At 47.4% G+C, this 24,390-nt stretch overlaps 1 protein-coding gene across 1 annotated transcript in view; it reads right to left on the bottom strand.

Annotated features, from left to right (window-relative positions):
• ATXN2L (ataxin 2 like) overlaps positions 1 to 24,390 on the bottom strand; it is a 235,148-nt gene that overhangs the window by 2,228 nt on the left and 208,530 nt on the right. The window contains exons 20-22 of the mRNA XM_029607113.1: positions 23,172 to 23,293; positions 16,892 to 17,095; positions 15,704 to 15,881 (exon numbers count right to left, since the gene is read on the bottom strand). Coding sequence (XP_029462973.1) covers positions 15,704 to 15,881; positions 16,892 to 17,095; positions 23,172 to 23,293 — 504 coding nt within the window. The remainder of the gene's footprint in view (positions 1 to 15,703; positions 15,882 to 16,891; positions 17,096 to 23,171; positions 23,294 to 24,390) is intronic.

The raw sequence follows: 24,390 nt of genomic DNA, 5'->3' as shown, positions 1-24,390 counted from the left end.
TACCCAGATTGTGAAATTCAGTCCTTGATGGTGGTTGTCAGAATGCAAATCCTGTTTTCCACATTTCCCCCTACATTCAAAGTATATGCATTTCCCCTTTTCTGCCCTCTCTCCAACTTTTAAGGTTTTATGTTTAAAATGTGTTTATTGAGTTTAACATATACACAGGTTGTCTAAGGTTTTAAGTTGTTTAGGTCCTTTTTTAAATCTTCTTTTAAATTTTTTTTATAATGTTTGTTTTTAATTTTGAACTTGTTTTATATAACCTTTTGATACTGTAAACCACTCTGACAACTGATTGCTTTGTGGCCAAATTAAATATATTATGACTTTTTTTGAGGTTTTTTTTTTAAATGGTAAATGCTGCCTTCTTGTATGATTTTGGAGTCATCATATCCTCTTTTCCTCCAGAGTGTACATTTTAAATTCCTTGGGCCTTCTTTTAGGGCTTATGCTGTAAACCATGAACCATTTCAGCAGACCTCCTTTGAACTACCACTATCTTTTCGATGTTCTTGCAAGGTTTGATATTCAGAACTGAATACGCTAGGTGGGACCTTACCAGTGACCTGATGCTACCTTTCTTTATGCACTCAAGCATACTGTTAGCTTTCCCTGCTCAGTTATAGGAAAATTGGTTCTGACCTGCTAATTTTCATTCCTGAAGTACCATGGATCAGTCCAGATGAATGGGTTTATGCATCCCTTCCAGCTGACAGAGGCAGAGAACAAAGTTTTGAGGCACTGCTAGATAACAGAGAGTGCCACCTGCAGTCCCTCAGCACTCACCTGTACCCAAACCAAGATGTCTACCTCAACAATCTCCAATAAACCTTGAGTGAACAGAGGCTTAAAGTTGGAGCCCCCTGCAAACTAGGCCCCTTTACTTAACAAAAAACATATACCAACTATGTACAGTTTTCATCACTCTGATCAAATCAAATGTCAGCTCAAATCAGCTTAGCAAGGCAATCTTTGATCAGAAGGGGGTGGGTCTTTGGACTGATCCGTGGTACTTCAGGAACGAAAATTAGCAGGTAAAAAACAATTTTCCTTTCCTGTTCGTACCCTGATTCAGTCCAGATGAGTGGGATGAACCCAAGCCCCTCTATTCTGGGCGAGACACCAAAAGACCTGTGCCCAATACACTCTCCCCAAACATCGCCTCCTCTGGAGCACGCACATCTAAGCGATAATGTTTGGTAAAAGTGTGAAGAGAAGACCACGTCACCGCATAGCAGATCTGCAAAGAAAGCAACTAACACTCAGCCCACAAGGTTGCCTACGTCCTACTGGAATGCGCTCATAACCCCTCAGGCACTGGCCGGCCCTTGCAGATGAAAGCCGAAGCTAATGTCTCCTTTAACCAGTGAGCAATTGTGCCTTTAGAATCCTTATTTCCCTTCTTTGTTCCACTGAACAAGATAAACAGATGATCGATCTCTGAAAGGGATTCACGCACGTCCAATAAGAGAAATTCGAGTCATCGAAGAATTGGCTGGCAAGTTCGAAAAGGCAAGAAGCTCAACCATCTGATTTAGGTGAAAAGTGGAGACTACCTTCGGCAAAAAGGATGGAACCATTCATAAGGAGACTCCATCATCAGAAAAACAGAGAAAGGGTCCCTACACGAAAACGCTTGCAGCTCAGAAATTCGTCTTGCCGAATAGATAGCCAACAGGAAAACAGTCTTCAAGATTAAATCTTTCAAAGTCGGCCTCTGCATTGGCTCAAAAGGGGGCCCACACAGCACCCAAAGAAACAAATTCAAATTCTATGCTGGGCAGATCTTCTGCACCGGAGGACGCAGATGCTTTGCCCCTTTCAGAAAACGAGCCACATCCGGATTAGACGGCAGCAGCTTTCCCTGATTCCTGTTGCGCAGGGAACCCAAAGCTACTAGCTGGACCCGGAGGGAATTATACACTAGCCCCTTAGATAACCCGCACTGCAGAAATTCCAAGATCTGCGGGACATCTACCTCTAAGGGCTGAACTCTATTCAGCAAACACCAGGATTCTTCACACCCAGACATAAGCCATTGAAGTGGAAGCCCTCCTTGCCTGAAGCAAAGTTGCAATCACTGGCTCCAAATATCCCTTCAAATGAAGCCACTGCCTCTCAAAAGCCATGCCACTAGACAGAAGCAATCCTCCCGGTCTGAAAATATGAGTCCCTGATGAAGTAACCCTGAGAGATGAGCCAAGTGAACAGGTCCATCTACTGCGAGATGCAGGAAGGTCCAAACCATGGCCACTCGGGGCCACAGAATCACCGTGCCCGGCTGAGTTTCGATGTACCGCAGCACCTGGCCTACGAGCAGCCATGGAGGAAACACATACAGCAAGAGGCATGTTGGCCCCAGTTGAACAAGAGCATCGATGCCCTCTGATCCGACCTCCTCTCTGTGACTAATAAAGTGACCCATTTTCCCATTCGCCAGAGTCGCCATGAGGTCTATTACTGGTTTGCCCCTCCTTGCTTGCAGCAAGGCGAAGGCTTCCACAGACAACTCCCACTCCCCCGGATCCACTTGCACGTTGGTTGCTCCGGCCACATGAGAAGCAGCTAGTCTCTCCCGATGTTTCTCTGCCCATAGGACAGCTCCTGCACTTCCAACGCCACCAGACAATTCTTCGTACTGCCCCTGACAAATGATTACGCTACAGTCGTCACATTGTCCAAGAATACTCACACTGATATGCCTTGAACAAGCGGAAGAAACACCAACAAGGCCTTGCACACACTGCTCTGGTTTCCAGTCGACTGATCGACCAAGCACCTCCTCTGGCGACCACTGACCCCGAGCCGATTTTCCCAGAAAAATTATCCCCCATCCAGAGATGCTGGCATCCATGGTTACAAGTACCCAGGCATTTCCAGATCCAATCCCTTCTTGAGATTGTGCCGTGACAGCCACCACGAGAGACTGGACCTGGTATCCTGGTATGGAAGCTGAAAGTCCTCTGACAGGAGATTCCACCAGGATAACAGAGCCCCCGCAGAGGACGCATGTGAGCAAAAGCCCATGGCACTAAATCCAGCGTAGAAGCCATGGACCCCAGGACCTGCAAGTAATCCCAGACCTTGGGCACTGCCAAGCTATGCAACTGAAGAACCTGACTCTGCAGCTTGAGGACTCTCTCCGAAGTTAGGAATACCTTCCCCAGACGGGTATCGAAGTGAGCTCCTAGATACTCCAAGGACTGAGTCGGTTTCATGACTCTTTGCGAGGTTAGTCACCCAACTCAGTGCCCCCAGAAGCTGGAGCACCCACTGGACTGAGTGATCACATTCTACACCTCCGACTTTGCTCGGATGAGCCAATCGTCCAGGTACTGGTGTACCAGGATGCCCTCCTTCATAAGGGCCACCACCACTATTACCATCACCTTTGTGAATGTGCACAGCGCCATCAGTAACCCAAAGGGAAGAGCTCGAAACTGGAAGTGTTCTCCCGAACCATAAATCTTAGAAACCGTGATGTTCAGATCGAATAGGGATATGAAGATAGGCCTCTGGCAGATCCAGGGACATTAAAAACTCCCCTTTGCGCATGGCTGCTATCACTGTGTGCATCTCCATCAGAAACCAAGGCACCTGGAGGCAGCATTCACCTGCAGATCAAGAATGGGGCAAAAGGTCCCTCTTTCTTTGGCAAACGAAGTACACTGAATACTTGCCTGCCCTCTCGAGTGGGGATCAGAACAATGGCACAAGAAGTAATCGCTGCAGTGTGTCCTACATTGCCTCCTGCTTGCTCTGGGAGACTCAGCAGGAGATTACAAAGGCATCCCTGAGTAACCAAGGACCCACCAATCCGACGTTTTTCTGGTCAACTCGTAAAAAAGAGAGCGCCTCCCTCCGATAGCCTCTGAGAGGAGTGGACCATCACACCTTCATTATCCAACCTTACTTCCACTCCCCCCTTGGGTCCCACTGTCCCTAGGGGACCTGCGCTGATTCTGAAAGGGCTGCTGCCTGCCCAAACTCAGTTTTTGCGAAGCTTGAGCAGGGGCTCTGCCTACTCGAAATCTCTTGGCTTCACAAAACTGGGCTTGTGGCAGAAAGGACTTCTTAGGACCCTTCCTGTCTTTAGGCAACTTATTGCCTTTCGACTCTCCCAATTGGTTCACAAGCTTCTCCAAGTCCTCCCTGAAGATCACACATCCGCCAACCAATTTCATAGCCACAAGAGCCTGCGTGCCACCACCGCTGAGACCATACTCCTGGCAGATGTCCGGACACTGTCGCACAGAGCATCAGACACATAGGCCACTCCTGCCTCTAAATGGGCCACCTTAGATGCTGTTCCTGAACACTTGTCATGTGCCTTCTGCACCCAGGCAAACAGGCTCTCTGCATCATACTTCCCACACACCGCTGCTCGAAGGGCCAAAGCCGAGACTTCAAAAAGCCGCTTAAACAATCTCCAGCTTCCTATCCTGGAAATCCTTGAGAGCCGTCCCTCCCATCACTGGGATGGCAATCTTCTTAGTAACCACCAAAACGGCAGCATCCACCTTGGGAATTCTCCATAACTCCAAGGTCTGTTCCGGCAAGGGATATAATTTCCACATAGCTCTTGCGACCTTCAGGCCTCCCTCGGGAGATTCCCACTCCCGATCCTGCTTCGGTAATGGAAGGTGGTAGGAGGTCCCTGCAATCCCTCCAGGAGCAGATTCAATCCTTCTTTGTCCAAGTCTTCTTGGACATCTTTGATGCCAAGCTTCTCCTGCACCCTGGAGAATCAATGGACCTAGTTCCTCTCTGTGGAACAGTCCGAAACCACACGCAGGTCATCTCCTTCCATGACCAGAACCCACCTCCGGGTCCTGAGCATCCAGATCCTGCATGGGATCCTCCAAGACCACCAATGGATCTTGGTCTAGGTTCTTTGTAGGATCTCCCAGGGCAATCCCAGGTCCTTGTCTGGTGCCACCGCACCCCTTGGAGCTGGTCTGGATCATCCAATCTATCCAACGAATTGCCCTCCTCCAAGGCTCGTCTGAGACCCAGCCTCCGCAGGATCCCTCCAGACTCCACAGGCCCCCCCTAGCCTTCTTGGCTGTACGGGACTTCCTATGCAAAAGCCTCTTTGCCCATAACTCCTTCCAGGCTAAATAAGCCTTATGAAGGAGAAGCACAAGCCTGTGGAAAAGGCCTCCGGGTCTGAGGAGGAAGAGTCCTGATCGATTCCCTCCCGAGCTCCCCCCCCCCCCCCCCCAATCCCCTGCCAGCAGCAGGGTCTTTTCCCACAGGAAAAGCATGGGAGGGGAATCATGGGGCTCAGAAATAGCAGCCTGCACTTCAGCGTGTGCTGCCAAAATGGCTGCCGGCTTCTCTGAGCGCCCCCCCCCCCGGGGCCCTCAGGAGCAGACTCAGCCACCTGCCACCTTTTCACTACTCCCTGCGGGTCCCACCGAGGTTCCAGCCCCCTCTTGAAGTGTAATTGCGGCAAAACGAGGCCACATCAAGGCAAGATTGCCTCAGGCTGTAGTAAAGTCTGCCACACTGCGCAGGAGCTGGCATGTCGGGGAAGTTGGGCTTGCACACGCAGTCAGGCCTAAAAATAAACGTAACAGCAGCGATCACACTGATCGCTATCCCGGTGCTGAAATACAGCACTTCCCGACCCCGACAAAGGCAGGCAAATCAGCCTGCTCCCTCCTCCCTGCAGAAAACAACACAAAACGTAACTTTTTTTCTTTTTTTTTTAAACACCTCCAGACTGCAGGTAACTTCTACCATCTGCTGGAGGCAGAGAAATACTGAGGGACTGCAGGTGGCACTCTGTTATCTAGCAGTGGCTCAAAGTTTTGTTCTCTGCCTCCATCTGCTAGTAGGGATGCATAAACCCACTCGTCTGGACTGATCTGGGGTACGAACCAAAAAAAACCTGCCTGACAAAAGTTCAGTTCATCTGAAATAATCATTTCTAGTAACACTTTCCTGCTTGGCCAGGGATGTTCTAGTCTCCCTCTCCAACCCTCTGAAACAGTAAGTGATAACAGGATTTTGTGCCTCAAAAAACATATTGCACATATTTCACTGACCAGAATTTCCAAGCTTCTCACAAGCAAGAGTTGGTGTCTCGTGGTAGAATGTTAAAAATCACATTGACAAAATCACTGTTGTTCCTAGCAAAATGGACCTCAGTCCCCCAGGGTGCTTAAGTGAGAAGAGTGTGCAAAGCATCCGCATAGAAATTTTGTATGTAATGAAAAGCAGTACAGAAGATCAGAACAACAGTAATTGTTGAAATGAGTGGAAAAAGCTCACGAACATGCTGATAAGGACATGAGTGAAATTAGCATGTATCCAAGATGATAAACCGAGATTGTAAGAGATTGAAGGCAGTTATAAAAGACAATACCATGAAAAGAAATGAGTCCTTTTGTGGATTACAAACTGGCTAAAAGACAGGAAACAGAGAGTAGGATTAAATGGACAATTTTCTCAGTGGAAGGGAGTGGGGAGTGGAGTTGCCTCAGGGATCTGTACTGGGACCCTTACTTTTCAATATATTTATAAATGATCTGGAAAAGAAATACGATGAGTGAGGTAATCAAAATTTGCAGATGATACAAAATTGTTCAGATTAGTTAAAATCACAAGCAGATTGTGATAAATTGCAGGAAGACCTTGTGAAACTGGAAAATTGGGCATTGAAATGGCAGATAAAATTTAATGTGGATAAGTGCAAGGTGATGCATATAGGGAAAAATAACCCATGCTATAGTTACACAATGTTAGGTTCCATATTAGGTGCTACCACCGAAGAAAGAGATCTAGGCGTCATAGTGGATAACATATTCAAATCATCGGTTCAGTGTACTGCGGCAGTCAAAAAAGCAAACAGAATGTTGGGAATTATTAGAAAGGGAATGGTGAATAAAACAGAAAATGTCATAATGACTCTGTATCACTCCACGGTGAGAGCGCACCTTGAATACTGTGTACAATTCTGGTCGCCACATCTCAAAAAAAAGATATAATTGCGATGGTGAAGGTACAGAGAAGGGCGACCAAAATGATAAGGGGAATGGAACAGCTCCCCTATGAGGAAGACTAAAGAGATTCGGACTTTTCCAGCTTGGAGAAGAGATGGCTGAGGGGGAATATGATAAAGGTGTTTAAAATCATGAGAGCTCTAGAATGGGTAGATGTGAATCGGTTATTTACTCTTTCGGATAATAGAAAGACTAGGGGACACTCCATGAAGTTAGCATGTGGCACATTTAAAACTAATCAGAGAAAGTTCTTTTTCACTCATTGCACAATTAAACTCTGGAATTTGTTGCCAGAGGATGTGGTTAGTGCAGTTAGTATAGCTGTGTTTAAAAATGATTGGATAAGTTCTTGGAGGAGAAGTCCATTACCTGCTATTAATTACCATATTTTTCGTTCCATAAGATGCACCTGACCATAAGACACACTTAGGATTCAGAGCGGGAAAATTTTAAAAAAATGGTGCTAAAACCGGCTCTGTTCCCAGGAGTCTGTGTGGCGCCATCTTGTGCTCCTACCATGTGACAGGGGCCGGCCAATGGCACCGGTAGCCCCTATGACGTAGTAAGAGCAATGGCTATCGGCGCCATTTTGAATACTGGCAGCCGACGGCCCAAGTGCAGGAGATTGCTCCTGGACCTCCATTGGGCCACCAGGGACTTTTGGCAAGTCTTGGGGGGGGGTCAGGAGGGTGGGGGTTTGTAGTTGGTTTTTTATTTTTTTAATATTCGCTCCATAAGACGCACAGACATTTCCCCCCCACTTTTGGGGGAAAAAAAGGTGTGTCTTATGGAGCGAAATATACAGTATGTTGACTTAGAAAATAGCCACTGCTATTACTAGCAACAATAACATGGAATAGACTTAGTTTTTGGGTACTTGCCAGGTTTTCTGGCCTGGATTGGCCACTGTTGGAAACAGGATGCTGGGCTTGATGGACCCTTGGTCCTGACCCAGTATGGCATGTTCTTATGTATTGGATGAAGAAATGAAAACAAGAGGTTGAAGTACAAAGAGTGACAGGATGACAACAGTATGATTGAGACTGGACTTTGCAATTATTAGTGTAATCGGTGTACATGTCCCACAGATGCTATGTGGTAATTTACAGAAAAAGTTTCAAGCAAGTTATTAATCTGGGGTTAAAGAGAACATAAGGAAGGTTATATAACTGCAGAAGAGGATATGTTCAGAGAGACATATGTATGTAATAAAGGGATTCTTGGAGGGCAGTGAGAGAAACTCTGACGGGGAACGCAGAGTTGCTTACCTGTAACAGGTGTTCTCCTAGGACAGCAGGATGTTAGTCCTTACAGATGGGTGACATCATCAGATGGGAGCCCGGCACTATCTGTGCGGGCCATGCGGGGTCCTCTTCAGTCTCATATCTTAGCGAAAAAGACGAGCGAAAAAATAAAACAACAAACCGATGGAGAACCCAACTCTGTGGAGTGGCGGGCAAATTTCCTGAGGATTAACATTCTGCTGTCCTAGGAGACACCTGTTATAGGTAAACAACGCTGCTTTCTCCTAGGACTAGCAGGCTGGTAGTCCTCACAGATGGGTGAATACCAAGCTATTGGCTGCCCCCAGCAATAACAGAACCCACAGCACTTAACTACTTGCCAGTGGGCACAACAACAGAAGTGCTGGGGGTGAGAATGGGAGGCAGCATGAACCAGATACTGGGCCCTGGGAAGGGATAGTTGGGTTCTTATGCCTGGAATAGATTATGAAGGACAGACTGGCCAAAGGTACTGTCATGTTGACCATCCTTTTCCAAACAGTAGTGGGTGGCAAACGTGTGCAGGGAGCTCCAAGTCACAGCCTTGCAGATTTCAGCGATGGGGACTGCACAAAAGTGTGCTACCGACGTTGCCATGGCCTCCAAGCTGAAGGACCACCTTCTCATAGTAGAAGGATATACAGACCGTCAACCAGTTGGACAGGGTCTGCTTGCCCACCGCAACATCAAGTCTGTTTTTGTCAAAGGAGACAAAGAGTTGCATGGACTGCCAGTGGGCTCGAAATAAAAGGCAAGAGCACGCTTGCAGTCCAGGCTGTGCAGAGCCTGTTCGCCCTGGTGGGAATTGGGCCTCGGAAAGAAGGTGGGCAGAACAATGGATTGATTGAGATGGAAATCGGACACCACCTAGGCAGGAACTTAGAGTGAGTGCATAAAACCACACCCTGTCATGAAAGAATTTCGTATAGGGCCTGATACGTCACCAACGCCTAAAGCTCACTTGACCCTGTGAGCCGAGGGAGACTGCAACCAGGAAAATGACTTTCCAGGTGAGATGTTTAAACTCGCAGGAGCACATAGGCTCAAAGGGAGGCTGCATGAGCTGTGCTAGTACCACATTGAGGTCCCAGGACACAACAAGAGGATGCAGAGGGGGTTTCAGCTGCAGCAGGCCCCTCATGAAATGGCCTACCAAGGGCTTCACAGAAATAAGTATACCACCTATGCCCTGGTGATAGGCGCCGATAGCACTCAGGTGGACTCGGATCGAGGTGGTCTGTAAACCAGACTCCGAGAGGGACCACAAATAGTACAAGAGGTGCGGAGTGGGGCACGAGAAAGGGTCTAAGCCTTTTGCCTCACACCAGACAGAGAACCTCTTCCACTTCAACCGGTAAGACGTCCTGGTGGAAGGCTTCTGGGAAGCCACCAGGAACTGCAACACAGTATCAGAGAGGTCGAGGGACTGTAAGACTACCCTTTCAACATCCAGGCAGCGAGAGCCAGCGACCAGAGGTTTGGATGGCGCAATCTGCCCTGATCCTGTGTGATCAGGTCAGAGGAGGTGGCCAGATGTACAGGCTCCTGTATCAACAGGTCACGCAGGATTGGGAACCAGACTGGTCACGGCCAATATGGGGCAACCAGGATCATGGTGCCCCTGTCCTGTTGGAGCTTCACAAGAGTCTTCCCCACCAGTGGGAGTGGAGGATACATATACTCATCCCAATCTCAGAATCCCTACACAAAACCTTGATTCACTGGAATAATTGCTTGCAACTAATCAATCATCTTCTATTCAGTCTCAGCCTTATTCTCAACAACAACAAAACCGAGATCTTAATTATCAATCATGACGTTAATAACAATCTAATATACCCAGCTGTCCCACTCATTTCTACCACTCCTATAATTAATCACTCACCATATGTACGTGATCTAGGCGTCATGATAGATAATCAGCTTAACTTCAAAAAATTTATAAGCACCACCACTAAAGACTGCTTCTATAAACTTCTTGTCCTGAGAAAATTGAAACCACTTCTCCACTTCAATGATTTTCGGATGGTTCTACAAGCCATTATTCTAACAAAAATCGATTATTGCAACTCGCTCCTTTTTGGCCTCCCTACCTCATCCATCAAACCCCTCCAGATGATTCAAAACTCTGCAGCTAGAATCCTTACCAATACAAATAAAAGAGACCATATAACCCCCATACTAAAACTCCTCCACTGGCTGCCTATTAAGCAAAGGATTCTCTATAAAGTATACACAGCAATTCATAAATCTATTTACAACATATCCCCACTCCACTTAAGTACCCAACTTCGTTTTCACTCTTCATCTAGACCTATCAGAGGAGCTTATAAAGGCACACTCTATGTTCCTTCAACAATATCCTTACATCAGAAACGTACCATCTCTTTAGCAGGACCCGTCCAATGGAACATGCTCCCGCCAGACATCCGCCTTGAGATCTGCTTCGCTTCCTTCAAAAAGAAAATTAAAACCTGGCTCTTTAGCCAAGCTTTTCCAGAACTTTGATTATTTTTACCTCCAGCTATCAAGATTTTCTCACCATCGCAATCCCTTCTGCAGATCACATTTATCTTAGACAATTACGCCTTATTTTATGATTTGGTTTCTCAAAGAGACTATACAATTTTCTCAATGTTATTTTTCGAACCTGTTTTCCATGTTTTCCAAGTTCTATAACCTTGTTATATGTACCGCCTCTTGGCGTAATTTTTATGTTTCAATGTAAACCGATGTGATCTGTATTTTAATACAGGAACACCGGTATATAAAAATCTAAAAATAAATAAATAAATATACAGAAGGCCCTTGCCCCAAAACAGGGTAGAGGTATCCGAGGCTGGTTCCCCGTCCTCCATGTACAGGGAGCAGAAGTGGACCACTTTGAAATTCTGCGGGGAGGCAAAGAGGTACATGTCCAGAACGCCCTACAGGCAGAAGAGTTTGTCTGCTACTGTCAGGTTGAGCAACCACTCATGCGGATGAAACGCCCAACTCAAGCAGTCCGCCACCACATTCTCTGTCCTTGCCAGGTAAACTGCTTTCAGAAACATGTCCCTGGATAGGGGCCCACACCCATATCTGTACTGCTTCCTGGCAAAGCAGGAAGGAGCCCGTGCCTCCCTGCTTGTTTATGTACCACATCGCGACTTAGTTGTCAGTCTGGATCGAAACCACTTTGTGGACCAGGTGATCCTGGAACGCCGAGAGGGCATACCGGATTGCTCGCAGTTCTAGGTAGTTTGACAACTTGCTTCTTGCTTCATCCACATGCCTTGCGTGCGAAGGCTGCCGACATGTGCCCCCCAGCCCAAGATGGAGGCATCAGTGGTCAGTACCACTTGGGGGGATGGGGTTTGGAAGGGGAGGCCCCTTTCCAAGTTGGATAGGCTCTCTCACCAGGAGAGGGAGTCTCGGAATGGTGAGGTAACTTGTACTGGCACCGAGAGGTCTTGGGTGGCTTGAAGCCATTGAGAGTGGACAGTCCACTGTGCTACCTGCATGGCTTGCCAGGCAAATGGAGAGACGTGAACTGATGCTGCCATGTGGCCCAGCAAGCAGAGCAATACCCGAGCAGAGACTGTCCGTCTCCGATGGATGGAGTGTGCTAATGTTGCGATCGTCGCTGCTCGACGTCCTCACTCCGCCCTCTTTACCTATGTGACGATTCCCTCCGGGTCTGATGGATGGCTGGCTGCTACGGCGTCTCCATGCCGTCTCTCTCCGGTGTCCCCGGACCGGCTCAACATGCAGATCTGCCATGTTGCCTGAAGACCTAGGGCGCATGCGCGCTCTCTGACTGAAGTACCAGCAAGGGCGTGAACCTCAGGGGCGTCCCCCTGAGATGACATCATCCGCTTCCAATATTTAAAGGTCTCTATTTTCACTAGCTAACTGAGTTAGCAAGGGTGGGTTACTCTACCTAAGCTACTCTGCCTCCTCGGACTTACCAGGGGTCCCTATCCAGGTAGTAATAAGATGTGAATATGTGGATTGAATTTCATGTTGCAGCTTTGCAGATCTCTTCCATGGAGGCTAACCCGAGAAAGAGCCATGGCAGCATTGGTGGTCTAACAATATGAGTTTTAATATGCACTTCTGGAATAAAGCTTCCTGGGCATAACAAAGAGATACAATCTGCTATCCAATTAGACAGTGTGCATTTGCCTACAACAATTTCAGATTTATTTGGGTCAAAAGAAAAAAAAATCTGCAAAAAAATGTACAGTTGGGATTAGGCTCTACGTGATCCTAGGAAATTAGGCTGGCCTACAGCTGTTGAGTAAAGTATCTTACTGGAGAAAGCAAGGTGTCTCAGGCAAAAAACTGAAAGTTACAAATGTGACGTGAACACTGATGTCTGGAATAAAGTTGTTTTACTGCAAGAAGATAGTTTTCTGAACTGCAGAGTGCTATCAGATCATGCAAGGCCTAGGTGGCAATCTATATTTTATTTATTTATATAAAATCTTATATTCTGTTGACTTCCAACTATCACGTTCAGAGATATAGTTCCTCTGTTCCTTCTGAGTTCAGGAGAATCTTTGATTCCAGAGGAACTGGATAATATACATACACGACCTTCCTTCATTTTAAGAGGGCATCTGAGGCTAGTTTGTCTTTCATCCCTCTTCCTCGAACAAGACTGAGGAACTTTCTTGCTCAGAAGTACAGCTGTCCTTGTGGGTGGGGAAGGGGGAAGGAGGCAGCCAAATTGGATCAACCATTCTCGGCCTGCCCCAACTCTGTAATTTCCTGTCAGCTTAGGGGTAGAGCCATGCACAATGGCATTCCAGAGCCCCGCTGCAATTGATTTGCTCTGGGCCCCACACCCTCCTAATATCAGGTTATATCCTAATCAACACTATGACACTGCACTGAGATACTTTTAATTCAATAAAAGGGATGACGTATTGCTGATTATGTTATAATGGACAATATCAGACCCTAAATCTTATCTATCGGATCATAGCTCAATCGTCCTATACATCAAAGCAAATACCAGCACACAATGCCCCACCTCACAATCTTCAAAGACTCCCTCCAAAGTACATAGAGGCACCAAAGTAATTACATTTAAATTAAAATAAAGTTAAAGTAAATTAACAGATATTTTTAGAAAAGCCAGCAATAAAACACCAAATTCACACCTTCCTAAGAAGTACAGTCACACAACAAGACAGAGACCAAGCAGTTATAGTTAGAAATACAATTTTCAACATAATTGCAAGGGTTCACTAACCAACAAACCAGAATTTAAAAAAATAGTTCAAACACCACACATCAAAGGCAACCTGGTTTGATAAGGAATGTAAAAACTTAAGACAGGAGGTAAGACAACTAACAAAACCAGAGCGCCCTTCAGATTTATGCACCACCTACTTTCACAATCTTAGAAATTATAAAACAACCCTAAAGCAGAAAACATTTGAACACGAAGAAACAAATGGCTGAAATAAAGGAGGTCATAGAAAATTCCTTCTGGTAATCGACTCTCCAGGGATACGGGCAAATATTAAGCATGGCTTAATCCATTCTGCCCTCTATGGAGAACCACATTTATGGTCAGGAAACTTGCTTTCTCAGTTGACAAGCAGGGCTGAGTTAGCCATGATATATGGGGAGTCTCAGGCTAAAAACTGCAGCAGGGCAATTACTGAAAAAGCAACCTGGACCCCACCATGGAGCGTGGACTACTAGGTGAACAGCTGAGCAAAACTGCTTGCCCAGTCACTTCTTGATAGACTGTCCAGGCAGTAATGGGATGCGAAGATGTGATATGATGAGCAAGTTGCAGTTTTGCAAATGTCTTCGATAGACATAGCTCTCAGATGAGTCACTGAGGTAGCCATAGCTCTCATTGATGAGTCTTGACAGAGTCTGATCTGGAGGCAAGCCAGAGCATAGCTGTCTGAGATGCCATCTGCTAGCCAGTTGGACAATGTGTTCTTACATTCCGCTATGCTCAGTCTATTAGGATAATAAGAGATGAAAAATTGTGAAGCCTGATGATGTGACTGAGTTCTTTTCAGATAATATGCCAAGGTCCTCTTGCAGGCCAATGAATGTAGGGTCTTCTCCCCCTTGTGTGCATGCAGCCTGGGAAAGAATGTGGGCAACATGATGGCTTGATTCAGATGAAAAGCTGAAACCTCGTATGGCAGAAACTCGGAATGAATGTGAAGCACCACTTTTGTGAAAAAACTCTGTACTGTGAGTAATACACTAATGCCTGAAGCTCACTGACTCTTCAAACCAACATATTACTTTCTGTGTGAGGAACTTCAAAGAAGTCGACTAACGGTTCATGAGTTGCAGAAATTACCACATTGAGATCCCATGACACTGGTGGCTTGGCTACCAGAGGCCTTGTATAACATAAGCCCTTCATGAATTTTGACACTAAATCTTGATACCATGAAGAAAATGGTTTCCATTTAAAATTTGTAAGCACTTTTGGTTGAAGGTTTTCTGGTGGAAACCACAATGTCCTCAAATTACTTGGGCAATGATAGCGAAGAAACTAAAAAGAGTGCTCAACATCCACACCATCATGTTGAGAAGAAAGGTACCGATGATGTAGATGACCCTCCTCCTGAGTTAAAGTCAGACTGGATCCCAGAGAGATTGAAGGACTGACTGACAGCTGGATGAGGTACGAGAACTACACTTGTCTAGGCCACGCTGGAGCAATGAGATTCAAGCACGCTGACTCTTTTGAGCACTTTCTGCTGTTCTGGTCACCAGTGGACATGGTCAAAAAGCATACAGTAGATCTGTATCCTATTTGAGCAGAAAAGTGTTCGAAACCGACCTGTACTTGATTCGAAGAATGGAGCAGAATCTTTCTACCTTCCTGTTGCCCTCAGATATGAACAAACTGATCGATGGGCAACCCCCAAAATTGAATAACCTGTCTGCCACTGTTTGATCTGCAGATCACTCATGAGGAAGAAATACACTGCTGAGGAGATCTACCATGTTAAGACATCCCGGGAAGATTGATTTTGTATTGGCTACAAACAACCTAAAATAGCTCAATTTTGAAGAGAGAGACCCAATTGATGCACTGGTACCAATATGGCTGCAGAAAAGAAAAAGCTAAACTGATTAGCTTTAAGGAAAAAAAAACTGACCGTGTATCTGTGACATCCCATGACATGGGACATACCTGCACATGCTCAGTACAGCTCTGAAAGCTCTACAAGCTATTAAGTCAGCTATACTGACCAGGCTCTGTTTGATATTACCCACCTGTGAGGACTCTTGTATCTTGCTTGTCCTTGGACAAAAAGGAAATCCACTAGAGATGTTCTCCATAAAGAGATTTGTGACCCATAACAACCACGGTCATGGCCAATTTTTGGCACAAGCTTTCCAGTACACTTTGAGCAGAACAGTATTTACCTTGATGATGTCCTATATAGGTATACTGTGTTGGGGTAGATGCAGAGATAGCTGGAACCCCACTCTGCTGGACTGCGGCCTGAGGTGGTCCTCCATGAGTCTGGGAAGGATGAAGGAGCATAACCTGTGGAGGGTGCGGGGGAGGCGGAGCTCCAGATATTCCAGTCTGAACATGGGCCTGTTGGATAAAAGAGGATAAGCAAATCAGGACAAGAATTGGAGAAACAGTCATCCTCTGCACTGCTATCAATCAATTCCTTTTAACTTTATAGTTTTCTGGTAGGGAAAAACAAAAGAGGTCAACTCTACTCAAACAAGATAATGTATAGGGCACTGATGCTTATCTTTTGCCACTAAAAATAAAATAAATGAGAAATCTTGATAGAATTCACCTGACACATTGGTGCACATACGCAAACAATAAAGGAAACCCTGGTGATATGCCAAATTAGTATACAAGATAAAGAATGTGATATACAAGTAGCAGTACATCATCTCCTTTTTGTCTTCAGAAGTCCATCTAATTGTAAATAATCCTCTTAATTTTTTCATTAGTTTCTATGGTCTATCTTACTGCTGCAGTGTGTCCATGAACAGGTTCACCATGACTTATAGCTGCACCAGGGGTCTTTTCTTCACCTGAAGATTCAGCATTATCGCTACCATCTTTCATTGGCCCTAGTGCTTAGGTTAAGGAATAAAACACCAAATTCACACCTTCCCAACTAAGAACTACAGTCACACAAAAGACATAGACCAAGCAGTTATAGCTATAAATACAATTTTCCAAGGGATCACTCAAAAATCAGAATTTTAAATTATAGTTCAAACACCATACATCAAAGGCAGCTTGGTTTGATAAGGAATGTAAAAACTTAAGACAAGAGGTAAGAATTAATAAAAACCAGAGAACCTCTCAGATTTACGCAGCACCTACTTTCACAATCTTAAGCAATGGGAGGTCTGAATGAAAATGTTCTTTGCTTCCTATCATACTTTAGTAGTAGTAGTAGTAGTAGTAGTAGTAGTAGTAGTAGTCTGGCTGAGATTTAGTCTAAATATTATGCAACAGGTCCCCATGTGAAGGTATTCTGCAAGACTTGGTGAGAGACACATTCCATTTACTCCATCTATTTATTTTCTCATTTCAAGGACCCTATAGTAAATGTAGTGAAGAATGTGATGTACCTGTGTGACGTGTGCCATGTTTGTGTAACTATGTTGCAGTTGCTGGTGTGCGTGGATAGCATAAACAGCTTGCTGTGGAAAGCTGCTTTGTGGAGACTGAGCAGTGGGTCCAGGCGTCAGAGATGGGGGAGTCGCTGTTAAGGTTGCTGCATGATACAAGTTTTGTTGCTGTTGAGCACTGCCAAGATGTGGGGGCTGACCTGCCTAGAGAAAGATGGGGGGGGGGATTTAAAATAAAATGATTCAGGTTACAAACAAGACCACAGAATATTTATCACTCCTCTAGGAAAGCAACTGGTGAATGAAAACAGACCAGTATAAACCAGTCCAAATTTTGGGAGCCACTAGTCTTGTGTGTCATTACTGCAGTCATCAATACATAAAATTGGTTCTTACCTGCTAATTTTCGTTCCTGTAATACCACAGATCAGTCAGACCAGTGGATTGTGTATCCCTACCAGCAGATGGAGTCAGAGAGCAAAATCTTTGGGCACTGCCATATATACAAGAGTGCTACCTGCAGTCCCTCAGTATTGTCTTGTACCCAAGCCCACGCTAACAGAACTAAGGGATGAAGGGTAGAAACCAACAAAAACTGACTACCCTTTCGCCCCATGAAACCCTAAACCGAACCAACTTCTATGAACTGCTCCATCAATCATATGTGCAAAAAGGAGCATTGTGAAAAACATGGCAAAAGTCTAGCTAAGACAGTCTTTCGGTATCTGAAGAAAGGGGTGGGCCTCTGGACTGATCTGTGGTATTACAGGAACGAAAATTAGCAGGTAACCAATTTTCATTTCCTGAACATACCCAGATCAGTGGGATGTACCCAAGCCACCCTACACTGGACGGGAACCCAAAAGACCCGCATGCAGGACATTCTCACCGAAGGACGATTCTGCAGTAGCTTTAACATCCAGTCGATAATGCTTAGTGAAAGTGTGTTGTGAGGACCACACAGCCGCCCTTACAGATCTCCTGAGGCGACAGTAGCTGACACTCTGCCCAGGAAGTAACCTGGGCCCTGGTGGAATGAGCTTTAAGACCCAAAGGAACTTGGTGCCCTCGGGCTATGTATGACAAGCAATTAGTTTCTTTAATCCAATGAGAGATAGTCCCTTTAGACACCTTGTCCCCCCCCCCCTTCTTTGGACCACCGAACAGGATGAACAAATGATCAGAACATCGGAAGTCATTGGTAACCTCCAGATACCGCAATAAGGCGCGCCGCACATCCAAGAGATGAAGTTCCTTCCCCTGAGTGGATTCCCGAGACCACTGAGGAAACCCTGGTAGCTCCACCGTCTGATTGACGTGAAAAGCCGATACAACCTTAGGAACGAAGGACAGGACATGCACAATGATACCCTATCATTGTAAATCTGAAGAAAGGGGTCCTGACACGACAAAGTCTGTAACTCTGAGATCTGACGAACCGAGCAAATGGCCACCAAAAACACTGTTTTCAAAGTCAGATCTTTTAGCGAAGCCCTGTGGAGAGGCTCAAAAGGGGTGCCACATAGCACAAGATTCAAACTCCAATCTGGACACACAGAACGGACGGGAGGCCGCAAATGTTTAACCCCCCTTGAGGAACCTAACAATATCTGGGTGTGCTGCAAGTGAACCGCTGTTAAACTTTCCCCGAAGGCACCCAGAGCCGCAACTTGTACTCAAAGGGAATTGAATGCTAACCCCTTAGCGAGCACCTGCTGCAGAAAGTCCAGCACCAGTGGGACATTGACTGCTAACGGATCGCAGGAACGCTGGTGGCACCAAGTCTCAAAAAGCTTCCAGACTCTGACGTAGGCCACAGAGGTGGCCGGGCGTCTCGCCTGCAGGAGAGTGGAGATGACCTGTTTGGAATAACACTTCAAGCGTAAATGTCGCCTCTTAAAAGCCAAGCCGCGAGAGAGAAGCGATCCTCCCAATCCGAAAATATGGGTCCCTGCCGAAGCAGATGCGGCAGGTGAGCAAGCTGCAAGGGACCCTCTACAGCAATGTGAACCAGATCCGCGAACCACAGGCAATGTGGCCACTCCGGCGCCACCAGCACCACCCTGCCTGGATGGAGTTCTATGCGACGGAGAAGCCGACCGATGAGGGGCCAGGGAGGGAAAGCATAAAGAAGAATTCCCGTGGCCCAGGGGGACACTAGAGCGTCGAGACCCACAGAGCACTGCTCCCGTCGATGACTGAAGAAGCAGTCTGTCTTCGCATTCACCCGCATTGCCATCAGATCCAACTGTGGCACGCCCCACCTGGCTCAAATGAGTTTCCACGCTTCAGGAGACAGCTTCCACTCTCCTGGATTGAGTTGCTGTCTGCTGAGAAAGTCCGCCTGCACGTTCTCCACTCCTGCGACATGAGAAGCGGCAATTCCCCTGAGATGACTCTCTGCCAAGACGAACAGGAGTCGTGCCTTGAGTGCTACCGTGGGACTTCTTGTCCCGCCTTGTTGGTTGATGTAAACCACCTTCGTAGCATTTTTGGAGAACACTCGTACCATTCTGCCCTGGATCCAGGGTAGGAATGCTTGTAGGGCCAGACGAACAGCTCTTGGCTCGAGCCGATTGATGGACTAGGATCCCTCCCGTCTGTGACCAGAGATCTTGGGCGGATTTGTCTGCATACACTGCCCCTCAACTGGATAGACTGGCATCGGTGGAGATTATCAGCCAATTCGGGGGGTCCAGGTCCACCCCCCGTTCCAGATTGTCGTGCGATAGCCACGACGACACACTGATTCTGGACTCCGGAAGCAGTGGCATTGGTAGGTGGAATTGCTTGGACACCGGGCTCCATTGTGACAAAAGCGCATGCTGCAATGGTCGTAAGTGAGCGAACGCCCACGGAACCAAATCCAAGGTGGAAGCTTGTAGATGGTGCCATACGGTGGGATTCTCCCTCAGAAGAAGTGCATGGATCTGTCCTTGTAACTTTGTCACTTGGTCTGCCGCCAGAAACACCTTGCCACACAAGGTATCGAACTGTGCCCCCAAGTAAATCAGCTCTTGGGTGGGTTCCAAGTGACTCTTCTGCACATTGATGACCCACCCGAGTGACTGTAAGGTGAACATCACCATGCGAACTGATCTCTCGCAGTCCTTCCGTGACTTTGTGCGAATCAACCAGTCGTCCAGGCAAGGATGGACTAAAATCCCCTCCTTGCGAAGGAAAGCCGCTATCACCACCATCAGCTTGGTGAATGTTTGAGGAGCTGTTGCGAGACCAAAAGGGAGGGCTCGAAAATGGAAGTGCTGCCCCAAGACCTTGAAGAGCAGAAACCTCTGATGGCTCAGCTGGATTGGTATATGTAGATATGCCTCCGTGAGGTCCAGGGACGCTAGAAACTCCCCTTTCTGTACAGCAGCCATTACCGTCCTCAGGGTCTCCATTCGAAACAGAGGGATACGAAGATAACGGTTCACCTTCTGCAGATCGAAGATGGGATGAAACGTGCCCTCCTTCTTGTGAACCACAAAGTAAACCAAGTACCGTCCCTGTCCCTGCTGTGCCTCCGGAACTGGGACAATAGCCCTGAGCTCGAGTAGTCTTTGCAGGGTTTCCTGACCGCTTTGCGCTTGCTGCGCAAGGCCATGCGGGACTCCACAAAAACCTCCTGAACGGGACGCGACAACTCTAGAGCGTAGCCGCCTCTAATCACCTCCAGGACCTAGCGGTCTGAGGTAATCCTTGCCCATTCCATGTAAAAGTTGGATAATCTGCCTCTGACAGCTTCGACGACGGAAAGGGTGCTCGTGGCTTCATTGGGAGGATTTACTGGTTCCTGCACAGAGGTGTCCAGAGTCTCTACTGGAGTATCAACCCCCGCGAAAGGACTGCTGGCATCCCGGAGTCTGTTTAGGACCAGACTGTGTGGCATATCTGCCGGCTTGATAACGCCGGGAATCTAGAAAACGAGCCCAAGGAGGTAAAACCTTCTTAGAAGATCTCCTATCTTCTGGCAACCTATTGCCCTTGGACTCCCCTAGCAGCTTAACCAGCTGATCAAGATCTTCCCCAAACAGGAGCTTGCCCTTAAAGGGTAGGTTACAAAGCTGGGATTTTGAGGACAAATCCGCCGCCCAATTCCTCAGCCAGAGGAGCAGACGTGCTGCCACCACGGATACCATACTTCGTGCTGAGGTCCACACCAGATCATACAGTGCATCCGCCACGTAGGGAACGCCCGCCTCCAACTGGGTGGTCTGCAGCATACCGCCGCCCCCGGCCCCAGAACTGGACGCAGACTCCTGAACCCAGCAGAGACACGCCTTCTGCATAAGGCTAGCGCAAACCGCTGCCCGAAGGCTCAAATCGGCCACTTCAAAGACACGCTTTAACTGTATCTCCAGTTTGCGGTCCTGCATATCTTCAAAGCGGCAGCTCCAGCTACTGGGATAGTGGTCTTCTTCGTGACCGCAGAGATCGCCACGTCCACCTTCGGAATCTTTAGAAGCTCTAAAACCTCCGTAGACAGGGGATTTAGCTTTGCCATAGCACTGCCCACCTTCAGCCCCGCAACCAGAACGTCCCACTTGCGGATTACCAGCTTGCGGACTTTCTTAGGCAGCGGGAAGGAAGTTGTGGGACCCCGAATCCCATCGAGGACTGGATTAACCCCTTCATTGTCAGATTCTTCCCGAGAAACCTTCAGCCCAAAGACGTCCAAAACCTGGGGAATAAGGGGGTCGCAGCTCGTCCCGCTTAAAAAGGTGAACCAAGCTGGGATCATCTCCCTCAGCGGGTGGGATATCCTCACCATCCAGGTTGTCCGGATCAATGTCCCCCGAATCAGGAATCGGGTCCGGATCCGCACCCGGGTCTGCATCTGGGGCTAAACGTGCACCTGATCCAGAAGCCGGATCCTGTGGCCCCCGGGGGTTGTCCTCCCTCGGGTGACGCTGCGGAGGTTCTGCGACCCGACCCCTCTTCATCAGAGGTTCCAACCGGTCTACAGGGTGCGCGGGCCTTTTAAGCACCGTATGCTTCCTAGCTAGGAAGGCTTGGTGCATCAGAAGAATGAATTCAGGTGAAAACCCTTCCGGGTCCCCATCCCCCTCCGGGGAATCGCGAGGAATCGAATCGCTAGCCCCCAAATCGGCATCCTTTCCCACAGGGGCTAAAACGGGAGAGGAATCCTCATCCCGCGATCCGCGGTGCGAGGCATCCTTACCCCCCCCCCCATGGGGGGGGGGGGCAACCGGCCCCAACGAGCCCTCCATCGCTGAGGAACAGTCCGAATAAAGGGAGGCAGAATCCAGTGCCTGACCACGCGCAACACACACGCAGCAGGCAGCCGATTTGGTGCGAGGGCCCATGAAAAAGGCCGCGTAGCCACCTGGTCCTAGGCTGAGGAGAGAAGGCCACTGCCGAGAAAAAGTGCACGTTGGCTGTGCTGGAAAAACAATGCAGTCCGGCCCAGTCAAAATCAGCTGCGCTGGTGATAGCCGCGAGACGCGCCCTCAAACGGGGCCTGGAGCACAAACTCACCCCCCTCTCTTCAGAAACACCCTGGAGCCCCAGGGGCTGAGGGAAAACGCCGACCAACTCCCTGCACTGCCGCTGAGGGCCCCCCAGCCCCTGCACAGACTCCTTACCTTCAGAGAAAAAAAAGATGGCAGCCACTAGACTTTTTTTTTTTTTAAAGAAACTTTATGGAGCCAACCTAATGCAGGGGTCGAGGGAGCAGCTGAAGTAGCTTCGGTGGTGAATAACTAGGAGCCCCTGGCCTTCACCCACCAAGCTGGAGCGAGTGAAACCTAGACAGGGGTGTCCAACCCCCCGGACGCCCGGCGTCCACTGAGGGATGGCCCACGATTGTGCCTAACACCTCAGGAAGCAACCTCAGTAAAAACAAATATCTATCTATCAAAAACTGAAAACTAACTAAGACTGCAGGAGTGCATCTCTACCATCTGCTGGAGTCAGAGAAATACTGAGGGACTGCAGTGGGCACTGCCATATATACAAGAGTGCCACAAGTTTTTGCTCTCCGACTCCATTTGCTGGTAGGGATACACAACCCACTAGTCTGGACTGATCTGGGTATGTTCAGGAACACAAATTTACTCCTCCTGACACAGCCTTCCCCAATTTGTTCAAAGTATCACAGACCCCCCCCCCTCCGCTTAATCCCCACGAGCTGTCTCAGGGCTACTTCCCCCTGCCCAATACGAAGTTTGTCAGATTCCCAGTCCTTAACAAATGGTTTTTATCCCAGGTACCAACATCTCATAGATCTGGACCTTGTGAGTACACTTTCCTTCCATACCTGCACAGGGCTAGGGGCTGCATGCTGGCCCTGCTGTTGACTTCCTGTTGGTGTGGTTGCTGGCTGAGGCTGGTGGGGATGCAACTGGGGAGCATGGTGAGAGTATGGCTGATGAACAGCAGCTGGAAAGAGTAAAATCAGATTAATAATTAAACACTAAGTACACTTTCCAAAGATGAGTAGGTGGGAATACAGAGAAGACTGAAGAATCTTTCCTTATACATTATGCTGGTTTGTTGGTGAGATTTTGTTGTAGTGGGAATCTAAGTTTTCATTTGTGATGGTGAAGCAGAGTGGGGATAGGGTTATTTTGTTCACACAAGGTGAAATTTAAACTTGCTGTTAATCTCTTTTAATCGTACCAGACCACAGGGTAGCTCCTCCCTGTCAGCAGACAGAATCAGAGAAAAGCTTTCTAAATTGCCTCTCTTATAATCTGGAGCAGCGGGCACTTAACAATATTTCATGACCAAGCTCTCAATAAAACAACCACCCCAAAGAGGGTGTTTCCAAACAACTGCAACAGAATCATTAAGATTTCTCCTTTCTTGTCTCTCTCTTTTTTTTTTTTTTTTTTTTTTTTTTAATTCCATCCCCCCAGTGATTGGACACCATTCTAACCCTAGAGATACATTCTTCCTTGGTGGATCCTGGACTGGTCTGGTAGGACTAAAGGAAAGGAAACTAATGGTAAGCATAAATTTTACCTTCCTCAGAGTCCCTACCAGTGAGACATATCCAAGCTCGCTTACACCGCGTGGAATGAAGCCAATGCAGATCTCAAAACTCCCACACCAAGGGCAGCCTCCCCTCTTGGCCTGTAAATCCAGTCTATGTCTGGAAAACTAATGTGAGGAAGACCATACACCACTGCTTTGCAAATGTACCCTGGAGACAATGTACAAAAGGCTTGCACATGCATAGAGTGAGCATCGGGAATTATCAACACTTTTCTGATATATGCTGAGTTGATAGTCTTGAAAGCTACTTCACCCTTCCTTTGACCACTGCCCAAACATTGAGAGAATGGAGAGACTCCTCCGTCTCTTAACAGTCTTTCTGAAACATCATAAGATGACCTGATTTGTATCAAACAGAGACATGACCTTTGGAAGAAAGGACAATATCATTCTAACAGTCACCTTCTCTCGAGAAAAGACCAGAAATGAATCTGCATGAAAAAGTCTGAATCTCCAAAATCTGCTTCACCAAGCATATC

Source organism: Rhinatrema bivittatum, chromosome 6 (assembly GCF_901001135.1).
Source record: "Rhinatrema bivittatum chromosome 6, aRhiBiv1.1, whole genome shotgun sequence".
NCBI lineage: Eukaryota > Metazoa > Chordata > Amphibia > Gymnophiona > Rhinatrematidae > Rhinatrema > Rhinatrema bivittatum.
The sequence above is the reverse complement of the archived record's forward strand: the minus strand, read 5'-3'. Positions and strand labels throughout refer to the sequence as shown.